We start from the raw sequence: 12,970 nt of genomic DNA on the forward strand, positions 1-12,970 counted from the left end.
AGAAAGTGTGGATAAGGGCTAAAATTCTCAATGGAAAATACCCGATGCTTAATTCAAATCTTATCGAGACATTTTAACAAATTCAAATGAAAAATTCCTATAATCATAACCTCATTTCATAAGAATGATGTATATTTATAATCTAAGAATATGAATGGTATTTTCATACATTTCAAGAGAATTCAAGAAAAAACCCTCTTAAGGGAAACGCAGATCAAACAGTAAACAGTATTTTTATAAGTTGAATTTATTTTCACTAATAATCTCAGACTAGAAAGGTCTCAGGAACCATTCACAAGAAAGCTTTAAGAAAAAGTAGTTCTATGCCTATCAAAGTTTCACTTTTAGAAACAAGCACTGTCAAAACACCTTTAAAACTATACTTACCATCCCTGTCGTCGTATCTGTCCCTTCCACCACCACCTCCTCCGTATCTGTCATCTCTCCTATCGTCATATCTGTCTCTTCCACCAAAACCTCCTCTGTCATCTCTCCTGTCACTGTATCTATCTCTTCCACCACCACCACCTCCGAATCTGTCATCTCTCCTATCGTCATACCTATCTCTTCCTCCAAAACCTCCTCTGTCATCTCTACCATACCCTCTGTCATCCCTTCGCCCGAATCCTCCTCCACGATCATCGTACCTTCCTTCACCTCTGCGATCATCAAACCCACGATCGTCTCTCCTGTCACCATACCTCCCTGAACCTCTGTCGTCCTGCCTGTCGTCATAGCGACTAGGACCTCTATCATCATATTTACTGGGAGTTCTTTCTTCATACCGACTTGGCCCTCTATCATCATACCTACTAGGTCCCCTATCACTGAAATCTGTAACAAGACATGTTTATGAAGCACATATGCACTATTAGTGACCTGAAGGATGAAACTGGTCAGGTAATTTTCAGTCTCAAGCATCATGTAACATTGACCTTTGACCTAAAATATCCCCAAAACATTAGGATTCATCTAATGACTGCCAACAATCATGATATGAAGCCTGATATCTGTTGGCTAAAGCATTTATATTCGAAAGGGTCATATTCACAAAGGACGTTTAACATTATAGGCTACCCCATGTCTGTCTGTCTGAGGTTACCAAACACACAATTTTCAGTCTCTAGTGTACTATGATCATGACATATGACCCAACGAAGAAGAAAATAAGAGGTCATCTAGTGCCCTGCTGCTACCATCCAGAGAGCAATCTACAAACTGAGCAATTTGTGAGAAAACACTATAATTGCAAAACTCATACCTAGTTATGGCATTTAAGTGTAAACAAGAAGCTGCGTTCAATAAACGCTTGATGCCCCCGGTGGCATCCTTGTCGATACAAAGCAACCTAAGTCCAAAACGAGGTCAAGGTCAAACTGAGGTCAGGTGATGTCTGATAATGAGGAAGGTCACAGATTACATCTGCATTAGTAGGAGAAAAGTAGGAGCCTCTGATATAAAAAAGTAGGAGAAAAGCAGGAATCTGATGAAAAATAGTAGGAACTTACGAGAACAAACTCGCCAGTTTTAGAACAAAAGCACCACCGGCGCACCTCACTGGCGAAGTGTATGGCGCCAAGGGGGGGGGGGGGGGGGGGGGGGGGGGGGCTCTGTCCAAGCTGGGGGAGGAATGCGTGGGTCTCTCCCTGAATATTTTTGATATAATGTCTAAGTTCTGAATTACTGGGGGGGGGGGGGGGGGGGGGGTAGGCAGCTGTCCCCTGGAACATATTGAAATACAGGAATGAAATGGTGTTTTTTTTTTTTGGTGTATGGGCAGAGGTATCCAAGTCATTTTATGAGGGGGGGTCAGGGGGCTCTCCTCCTGGAAAATTTTGCAAAACAGGTATGAAACGGTGGGCTTGGGTGCATTTTTTGGTCTTAAGTTTTAGGTATGAGAAGAGGTTTCTCAGTCATTTTAGTGGGTGAGGAGGCTCTCCCCCTGGAAAATTTTAAATTACAGGTATGAAATGGTAGGCTCTGGTGCATTTTTGGTTTAAATTTTCAAGTATGGGAAGAGGTATACCAGCCATTTTAGGGGGTCAGGGGGCTGTCATCCTGGATAATTTTGAAACACAGGTATGAAATGGTGGGCTCTGGGTGCATTTTTTGGTCTAAATTTTGAGGTATGGGAGGAGGTATCCCAGTCATTTTAGGAGGGTTAGAGGGCTCTCCCAATGGAAAATTTTGCAATACAGGTATAAAATGGTGAGCTCTCAGTGCAGTTCTTGGTCTTAATTTCTAGGTATAGGTGGAGGTATTCCAGTCATTTTAGGGGGGTCAGGGTGCTCTCCCCCTGAAAAATTTTGAAGTACAAGTACGAAATGATGAGCTCTATTGTATTTTTTTGGTCTTAATTTTGAGGTACTGGGAAGGGTATTTTCCTAATTTTTGGGGAGCCAGTGTGTTCTCCCCCTGGAAAATTTTGAAATATAGGTCTGAAATGGAGGCCTCTGGTGCACTTTTGTGTCTAAATTTTGAGAAAATATTAATCCTTGGCCAAAATAGCCGGGGGCATAAAAATAAAGATAAAATCATAAATCACAAATAAAATTTGCTACAGTAAACCACCGATCACTCCAAATCACAAGGGGTTGAGAAAAATGCTGGAGTTATTCAGGAACAGCAATCTGTCAAATATTTAAATGCTCAAAACTTTCTCACTTTAAAACAAATTTTGAAACTTCTTTCACTTCTTTAAATGATTTAAGAAATCCTGACAGACAGAATTCATTGCCATTCACTTTAACTTACTAGACGACTCCTGTCTGACCTCGGACCTTCTCCAGTCTCCCTCTGTTCTGTCTGGCTGCCCATCATCTCTTCTACCACCTTTGCGATTGTCTATCATGCATAGAAACAGACTTCTTTTAATAATATATTAAGACTTTAAAGAGATTAACAGGTAAAATTTCAGCCAAAAATCAAATTTAACTTTTAATTTTCAAAGAGGAAATGATTTTTTCATCTGTTTAATTGGCTCCAGTTTGCAATCTCACAATATTACCATATACAAAGTCTATTTTATTGTCATTTCCAAACAAAGTCACCCATAATAATAACAAGAGGGTCATGATGACCCTGGATCGCTCACCTGAGAAATATAAGCTACATGTTTCAAATGTTAAACTGATGATTTTTAGAAATTTTTTGGAAGATTTTCCGATGTACAATCAAGTAACCCCTGGGGCCCGGCCAATTTTACCCCGGGGGTCATGATTTCAACAAAGTTTGTAGAAGTCTACTAGGCAATGTTACATATCAAATATCTAAGATCTAGGCCTTCTGGTTTATTTTTAGCAAATTTATGAAGATTTTCCTATGTAAAATCAAGTGATTTTCCTATGTAAAATCAAGTGATCCCTGGGGTCATGATTTGAACAAATTTTGTAGAGGTCCACTAGGCAATGCTACATGTCAAATATCTAAGACCTAGGCCTTCTGGTTTATTTTTAGCAAATTTATGAAGTTTCCCTATGTACAATCAAGTAACCCCTGGGGCTGGGTCAAGATTTGAACAAATTTTGTAGAGGTCCACTAGGCAATGCTACATGTCAAATATCTAAGCTCTAGCTCTTCTGGTTTATTTTTAGAAAATTTTGATGATTTTTCTATGTACAATCAAGTAACCCCATGGGGCAGGGTCAATTTGACCCCGGGGGTCATAATTTGAACAAATTTTGTATAAGTCTACTAGGCAATGCTACATGTCAAACATCTAAGATCTTGGCCTTCTGGTTTATTTTTAGCAAATTTATGAAGATCTTCCTATGTAAAATCAAGTGACCTCTGGGGTCATGATTTGAACAAATTTTGTAGAGTTCCACTAGGCAATGCTAAATGTCAAATATCTAAGCTCTAGGCCTTCTGGGTTTTTTTTTTTTAGAAATTTTTTGAAGATTTTCCTATGTAAAATCAAGTGACACCTGGGGTGGGGTCAATTTTGACCCTGGGGGTCATGATTTGAACAAATTTTGTAGAGCTCTAGGCCTTCTGGTTTATTTTTAGAAAATTTTGATTTTTTTTCTTAGTACAATCAAGTAACCCCATGGGGCGGGGTCAATTTGACCCCGGGGATTGATTTGAAATTTTTTTGTAGAGGTCCACTATGCAATGCTACATGTCAAATATCTAAGCTCTAGGCCTTCTGGTTTATTTTTAGAAATTTTTTGAAGATTTTCCTATGTAAAATCAAGTGACTTCTGGGGCAGGGTCAATTTTGACCCCGGGGATCATGATTTGAACAAATTTTGTAGAGGTCCACTAGGCAATGCTACATGTCAAATATCTAAGCTCTAGGCCTTCTGGTTTATTTATTTTTTAAAAATTGAAGACTTTCCTATAGAAATTTATATAAAATCAAGTGACCCCTGGGGCGGGGTCAATTTTGACCCCGGGGTCATGAATTGAACAATTTTAGTAGAGGTCCACTAGGAAATGCTACATGTCAAATATCTAAGCTCTAGGACTTCTGGTTTTTGAGAAGAAAATTTTTTAAGATTTTCCTATGTAAAATCAAGTGACCCCTGGGACGGGGTCAATTTTGACCCCGGGGTCATGATTTGAACAAACTTGGTAGAGGTCCATAAGGCAATGCTTCACACCAAATATCTAAGCTCTAGGCTTCTGGTTTTTGAGAAGAAGATTTTTAAAGTTTTTCCTTTCGGTTGCCATGGCAACCAGAGTTCTGCATAGAATTCAATTCTTTGAATATTTTTTGTAGAGCTTCACCAAAGGAAAATTCCTGTGAAGTTTAGATGAAATTGGCCTAGCGGTTTATGAGGAGATGTCGTTTAAAGTAAAAGTTTACGGACAACGGACGCCGGACAGTGAGTGATCCTAATAGCTCACCCTGAGCCTTTGGCTCTGGTGAACTAATAAAATGCCATATTGACTCGTGGGCAGAGCCAAAGCCAAGTGAACTAGCTTGGTTTCAATGTCTTAAGAATGTGAAGTGATACATATAACAATGAGTCTTTTCACAAATAATATGCAAGTTATCAAAGCAATTGTTGCCTTTTACATTCAGTTGATATGTCTTTTTCGAGGTCAATGCAATCTGAATTTCATACCTACCTCATTTACAGCAAATAGCTGTATAATGTCTATAAAAACAATGGTTTGTTCCATCAAACATTTTTTTCTCTGTTTAGTTATTAAAAGCATAAAATGCTACAAGTTTTACATGAAGCTATCTTGTGGGAAAAGCCTGTGTATATCCTTATAATCTTTCACAAAAGTGTTAACACTAGAAAATATTTCAGCATCAAAATCATAAACTGAAGTGTTACATTCCAATCTCAGTCCAGTTTACTGATTATTCAAAGAATCTTTGAAAAGTATATCAGAATACTAGGCCATTAATATAAGTTAAGAACATTTCCTTGACAAAGAAGCAGAGCTGCCATAGAAACACATACCTCCTTGAGATTCCCCTGCCAGGTCAATCCTCACTTTACGCCCGCCGAATGACTGAAATACATCAAAGTGAAACAATGTATTATATGAAAATCTTTAATACTAGCAATTATTCAAAAGTTTTATATGTAAGAAATACAAAGAACACTCTTTAAAGATTGAAAAGCATTTGTAACGCTTTATCGAAGTAAACTGCAGCGATAAATACATATTCCTCTGCAGTGTACTGGTAAGATAGCAGGGAAGTTTTTATTTCTGCTGCAACACGGGTTCAATTCCCATCTAGGGCATCTTTTATTCTCTTGACCTGGCATTTTTAAGATAGATTAGAAACAAAAAGTCATTTTCCAATGACTTATATTAAAAATATAACCAAATTTCAAATTTAAAGAAAGATCATTTTTAGCCAAAATCTGGAGGTCAGGTTGTAACTGCTTGCTTTTAAGATTCTATTTTGAAAAAAAGGAATTCTTTTTTGTATATTTGAATTTCAGTTCAACCAGTTTAATAAGTCTTACTGTACATTTGTAAAAGCAGTCTATTCAATCAATAAGCAAATTTCATTTTTCAGCTTAGTTCAGTAAAATGTTTAAATATCATATAAATATTACATAAAATTTGCACCCACCTCTTCTGACATGGACAGGGCATCTATGAGGGCTTCCCTAGTTTCAAACTGGACATAACCAAAGCCTCTCAATCTTCCATTATCTTCTGGTAGTCGTACATTTACCACCTAGAAAGAGAAATACTTTGATCTATACTTAGTGTAAACTTCTGATACGCCTATTTTCGTTATGTAACAGAAGACAGTTACCCGAACCTGTAGTTTTGGATTCTATACCAGTGCTAACCTGCTCTCCGCTAGTAACAGCCAATATGTGCCTTGCCAGAGGATCGTACTCATGACCCCTCTATCTACACATCATCAGTCTATGTATTGAGCTAAGAGAAAGGACCCAGAAATATCTGAACAAAATCATGTTAAAGCAGAAAACAATTGCTGTTTCAGATAATGTTTGACACTCAAGTTAAATGTCTTAAGAGCATTATTATTATTTTGTTTTGTTTTTGTTGGGTTTATCATCTCACCGACAGTTATCTATAGGTCATATGGCAACTTTCAGCTTTTGAAATGGTGGAGGAAGACACCAGGTGCTCCTCTGTGCAATAGTTCATCATTTGCGGGCACTTGGGTAGAACTACCAACCTTTCATAAGCCAGCTGGAAGGCTTCCTCACACAAAGAATTCAAAGTCCTGAGCTAGGCTCAAACACATATCAATGAGGGGCAAGTGATCTGAAGTTAGCGACCTTAACCACTCAGCCAGAAAGGTCCCTTAACACATTAGTTTAGAACATGCTGTGTGTGTTAGGCTTTTTCTGTGACATCTAGTGAAAGCATCCTACCTCTCTGTTAAAAGTAAATTATTTACAGAAATGTGAAAATGTGGAGGAACAAGTTGTAATATCTAGATAATTTACAATACCGGTAATTTTCTGAAGAAATCTGTAATTTTTTCCTCAGTAGCCTCGTAAGGTAGATTTCCTATGAATGCTGTGAATGGCGGATCTTTTGGAACTTTAGCAAGGTCCTCTGGACCGCGGGAGGCTTTTGGAGCTGTTGGAAGTTTGGCACGGTCCACTGCAGGCATACCATATGTGGGTTCTGAGTCTATAAAAAAAGAAAACAAAACAAATAATATAAATACTTTGTAAAAACACAAACAAAACAAGAGCACCGCCTTGCGGGTGCTGACGCTCATCTGATTTTTTTTGTATAATAGAAATATTGTCCTACCCACGATTTTCTAAGTCTAAAAAGGGCCATCACTCTTGCAAAAAGCAGGATAGAGTTATGTTTCTTGATGTACAGTGTCCACTTATGATGGTGAAAAACTGTTGCAAGTTTTAAAGCAATAGCTTTGATAGTTTATGAGAAAAGTTGACTTAAACATAATATTCAACCAAGAAAATGATTTTTCTAAGTCCAAAAGGGGCAATAATTATTGCAAAAAGCAGGATGGAGTTATGTTGCTTGCTGTACAGGGTCAGGGTATGATGGTGAACAAGAGTTGCAAGTTTTAAAGCAATAGCTTTGATAGTTTAAGAGAAAAAGTTGACCTAAACATAAAACTTAACCAAGAAATCTGATATTTTCTAAGTCCAAAAGGGGCCATAAATCTTGCAAAAAGCAGGATGGAGTTATGTTTCTTGCTGTACAGGGTCAGCTTATGATGGTGAACAAGTGTTGCAAGTTTTAAAGGAATAGCTTTGACAGTTTAGGATAAAAGCTAACCTAAACATAAAACTTAACCAAGAAAACTGATTTTCTAAGTCCAAAAGGGGCAATAATTCTTGCAAAAAGCAAGATGGAGTTATGTTTCTTGATGTACAGGGTCTGCTTATGATGGTGAACAAGTATTCCAAGTTTCAAAGCAAAAGCTTTGATAGTTTAGGAGAAAAGTTGACCTAAACATAAAACTTAACCAAGAAATCTGATATTTTCTAAGTACAAAAGGGGCCATAAATCTTGCAAAAAGCAAGATGGAGTTATGTTTCTTGCTATACAGGGTCAGCTTATGATGGTGAACAAGTATTCCAAGTTTCAAAGCAATAGCTTTGATAGTTTAGGAGAAAGCTGACCTAAACATAAAACTTACCAGGCAACGCGACGCGACGCCGACAACCGCTCAAGTGATGACAATAACTCATCATTTTTTTTCAAAAAATCAGATGAGCTAAAAAGCAGTTCACTAACACCTCATTGAAACAAATCTACAATAGCAGTTAGTGAATGTTACTAAAGATTCCGATCTCAAATGGACTTATAAACTACTTGTTCGTTAACTTCTGTAAAAAATGTCTGGACAGACAAATAATAATAACAAATATCTATGTCAGGAAATAGTTTTTCACTTTTGTAGTTGTTTTTGGTTTTGCAATGAAAACTTGTACCAAAGGACATTGGGGACTGTTTCAAAACTGCAAGAAAAAATCATATGTAACTAACCAATATCTAGCTCCTCCATTTCAGCCGCCCAATCCATACTTTTATTAGCAAGTACATAACTGGAACCAGGACCCTGAGCTGTTCCTGTCTCATCAGACAGGAAATCAGTCAGGGCCATCGTGGTCCCCTTCTTCTTCCCCTTCTTGCCAGCTGAAAGAGAAAACCAGAGTTGTATTTCACTATTGACTGTCCACTAGGGAAAAGGTGCTCAACATGAATTTCTTAAGTTATAATCAAGACAACCTTTCTGTCAGTCTAACCTGGTGTAAAGCATCTGAGTGATGGCTTGTGTAATTCAATGTCATGGATATGGGGGTGTGGGGGGGGGGGGGGGGGGGGGGGGTGTTGTACTTAGATATACTTGTGGACTAGTCCAATTAATAGGATGTTTAGGGTGTACTTAGATCTTCTTGTGGACTAGTCCAATTAATAGGATGTTTAGGGACAGCATGGTAACTTTTGACTGTCACTGTCCTGTCATATCCAAACTTAATAATCATTAATCTGCATATTTCTGTTAGGAAATTCCCAATGAATTCCATTGGAAACGTTTTCTGATATATGTCATGTATGTACAATGTATTTGTTATAACATCTCTGATAATGAATCTATGTTGACTTTAAGCATGAAATTGCCTGGTTGACCTTTTTTAAATGTGTATTTTGTGTTTTGTTTCTGCAGTTTAGTGTCGTCTATGGTTATCAATGTGTATGGAAACTGGTGTCGGGGTAGATATCCCCTCCCACCTGTTCACCTGAAGATTTAAAGTCTTTAATTTAACGATTCTTCTTTATATTCAACTCATTTTTGAATATTTATGTTTAATTTATAGGAGCAAGTAAGTCTGACCAGTAAATTATGACTTTTTAGGTTTTTAGACTAAAGATCTCAGTTCTTTTTTTTAAATGCAGATACAGGCAAGGCTTACAGGGATGGCAACTATAAAATATCAGATCATAGTGTAGTAGGATAGCATAATAAGGGTGCACTTATACTTCCTTGCTATTGAGCTAGTTTGTGTAGGGATTTGGTAGTGTCACATAGAAGGAAAACTTTCCGCATTTTGTATGGTAAGTGGGTTGCGTGCGGAATGAGTTATAGTCTCTATATATCAAACCGTGAGGGTCTGACATTACTAAGACATACTAAGAGGCCTGTACTGGTTCTTCCCAGGAAAGACGGCTTAGCATGTATCGGTACTATACACCGGGCACTTTGAAGAACTAGACTGTCTGTTCGCAAAGAGCTAGGCTGTTAGCCGGACAAGCCTGTATCTAAAAAGGATTTCTCTCTATCTGTTCTGGGGGCTTTATCTCACTCTGTCCCTCTGGTCAAATCACTGTGTGTCAATTGAACATATATGGCCCAAAAAGTGCATCTCTGCGCATAGGTATACATTTTGTAACTACATATAATCCTAATCTACAATTGAAAGGGTGTTTTCAAATTTACGTATTATTCCGACAAAACTCAGAAACAGACTTGGGATCGAAAAAACTGCAAAACTTGTGTTCAGTTACAGACTGCTTTGTGATAAAGAACTAGACTGGTAGACTATCATATACGTTAAGCAAAATCTAGCTGTGACCTAGCGAGATCTAACTAGAAATGTTGAAAGGTAATCAGGGCTCCAGATAAGATGCGTATAAGCGTAAATTACGCTTTGAAATAATGCATATATGCATGTCTGATAATTTTTAAAGACTCTATAGTTCTCACTCAGTTTTATTAAAACTGAGTGAGAACTATAGTTTTATTAAAACTGAGTGAACACTATAGAGTCTTTAAACATTTGGTACCCCTTAGGGTAAATACTGTGTTGATAATTTTTAAGCGTATAGAAACGTATATGAAATTACAGAAACGCACACAATTACTTTTTACTAGCGTAAACAAAGTCTGATTCGTCTGGATGCTTTATGTAACAGAGCATGGAAGGCATTCTCCCGCATTGAACGTACACACCCTTTGAATGGCACTCGACAGACCTAGGTTAAACTTTATTCTGCACTCAATGCGTGTGTAAATCAAATAGCTGGGAATTAATATTAACGGTACGGTAGTGTATTTTAAAGCGGCATTGATTTAAAATATCAACTTCCACTGCGGAGTAGACAACAAAAATGTCTTTTTCTAAGAGTGGAAAAGTGAACACACTATGAATTCTTCAAACCAACAAAAATGATCCCAAATATATAACTTAGAGTAGATCTATACTGAATATTGAACTTTCTTATTTTTTGGTGAATGAAGCCAAAGCAAGCCAAGGGAGAAAAAAAGAAGCAAAAACTTCAATATTGAATTGAAACTGAACTGCAAACAAATTCATGCGTGTTCTGTACCTTATAAATATGTTATAAAACTAATTTCTGGTTGTTTTCTTTTTACATTCATTATAAATTTTCAAGAGTAAAATTACTCCCAGTCAATTTCAGATTTTACAATTTTACTCTTTCACAAAAAGTATTTAATATTTATTGGCCAAAAAATTATCTGGAGCCCTGGGTATTTACTTAACTTTCACATAAAAAATATTTTGTTGTGTAAAAAGCGGTCACACATTAAACCGGAATCCACCTAAAAACCGGAATACACCTTGCATAACCGGAATACACCTGTATTTTTTAATTTAAAGGTATTTTTGAAGTGTTTTTGATATAATTCAATCATATTTATCATAAATAATTAATATACAAAAGGAAAATAAAATACGTTCACGCAAAATAATTTTATACGAGATTGAAGTTCGGCGTCCGCGCCGGAAATTTCCATAACCGAAATACACCCGTATTTCAATAATAAATGGTATTTTTGTACGGGCTATTGCAGAAAACATTCGAGTATAATATAAAATAATCAGTTTACAAAAGGAAAATGAAATACTTTAACGCAAAACGATTTTATACGAGATTGAAATTCGGCGAGCTTACGGAAATGTTGCACGCTTACGTCGCTCTGACTAGATACCGGAATGTTGATTATTGGAAATTATTTAATAGTTTCTTCACATTTCATTTAAAAAATGAAAAAAAAGAAATAATTTATGATAAAAAAATATCGATATTCAATTTATAAATGAATTATAGACAAAATACGGGTCATGACATAACCGCGCTGATCGGAAAGGGCTTGTCATATGTTTATTATTTGAAATTATTAATCGTTTCTTCATATTTCATTTAACAAATAAAAGAGAAAATAAATTGGGAATTATAAAATAGCAATTTTCGATTTTAAAATGAATTATATACAAAATACGAGTGGCATAAACCACGCTGATCGGAAAGGACATAACATGATCGGAAGGGGCATGTCACGTGTTTATTATTGGAAATTGTTTAATTATTTCTTCAGACTTCGTATAACAAATAAAAAAGAAAATGAATTGAGGAAACAATATCAATATTCGATTTTTAAATGAATTATACACAAAACACATGTCAGCGCATAAGCCGCGCTGATCGGAAAGGACCGGCCATATGTTTATTATTGGAACTAATTGAATTATTTCCTCAGAATTAATCTGATAATTTAACATGTTTAAGAAGAAAATATATTTTGAAAAATCAGTTTTCAAAAGAATTATATCATGTTTAATATATAAATATACAAACGTTTACTGCGTTCATTGCCATAGCACAATTAACAGTGCTCCAGTTAGGATTAAAAAAGGGCAGGGTGCTGGCACTGAAAAGGGCACTTCTGGGGTGGTGGTCGGTCCGGGACCGTGCTACCCCGGGAAAAAAATATAACTGGTCCATGCATACAGTGCATTTTAACATACTTTAGGCATGAAATTTGGCATAATTTAGGCATGTTTTTTGGCACACTTTAGGTATGGTCTTTTAATAGGCTATGTCTGTCATCTCTAATGCACCTATTTATTAACTAAAAATTCTGCTGTTTGTATTTTACTTGGCATTGATTTTCAACTTGTAACATTTCTTTGTAATTGCATACTGAATAACAATATCTATGTGTTTAGGCCTATTTTACTTGCTACAATTTCAGTACACATCTTCTCCATGTAGGCTACTTGATATTTATAAATTTATACCTGCAACATATTATATACAGAAAATAAAGTTTAAACTTCCACTTAAATAAATGAAATCAGGCAAAGTTTATAACTTACAACAGTCTAAAAGCAAGTTTAGCACTTGTAATAGACATATTCCGGGTATCCAAAATTTTATATCCGGATATGGTTACACTTTTTTCTAAAAGTCGTCGAATGTCCAGTTTAAACAATATTTTTGAAAAAAATATTATGATGCAAAGACAGTTTAACAGCATTTCACAGTATCTGACATTAAAGTGTACCCTGTCATTACATCTTAGTAAACTAATTTCAAAGAAACCTTCATGAAAAAACGGCAATTTCACAAAGCAGACGACAACTTACTTTCGATTTCAAAAACTTGTAAAACGATAAAATCAAAATATTTTCCTATTTAAATTTGATTGTGATCGATTTTTATTAATTACATATAAATGTCTGTTGTCTGGACTTAAGTTTCAGTTGTGTATAAAGGGGTA

General features: G+C 36.2%; 1 protein-coding gene across 2 annotated transcripts in view; it reads right to left on the reverse strand.

The window, feature by feature from the left end:
• The window catches only part of LOC123559907 (eukaryotic translation initiation factor 4B-like), a 31,540-nt gene that overhangs the window by 15,295 nt on the left and 3,275 nt on the right, over positions 1-12,970 (reverse strand). For both annotated transcript variants that reach the window (XM_045352049.2, XM_045352048.2), the window contains exons 2-7: positions 8,431-8,580; positions 6,908-7,092; positions 6,047-6,154; positions 5,421-5,472; positions 2,755-2,844; positions 388-834 (exon numbers count right to left, since the gene is read on the reverse strand). In XM_045352049.2, coding sequence (XP_045207984.2) covers positions 388-834; positions 2,755-2,844; positions 5,421-5,472; positions 6,047-6,154; positions 6,908-7,092; positions 8,431-8,580 — 1,032 coding nt within the window. The remainder of the gene's footprint in view (positions 1-387; positions 835-2,754; positions 2,845-5,420; positions 5,473-6,046; positions 6,155-6,907; positions 7,093-8,430; positions 8,581-12,970) is intronic.

The sequence above is a fragment of the Mercenaria mercenaria genome, chromosome 10, assembly GCF_021730395.1.
Source record: "Mercenaria mercenaria strain notata chromosome 10, MADL_Memer_1, whole genome shotgun sequence".
In the NCBI taxonomy this organism is placed as follows: Eukaryota; Metazoa; Mollusca; class Bivalvia; order Venerida; family Veneridae; genus Mercenaria; species Mercenaria mercenaria.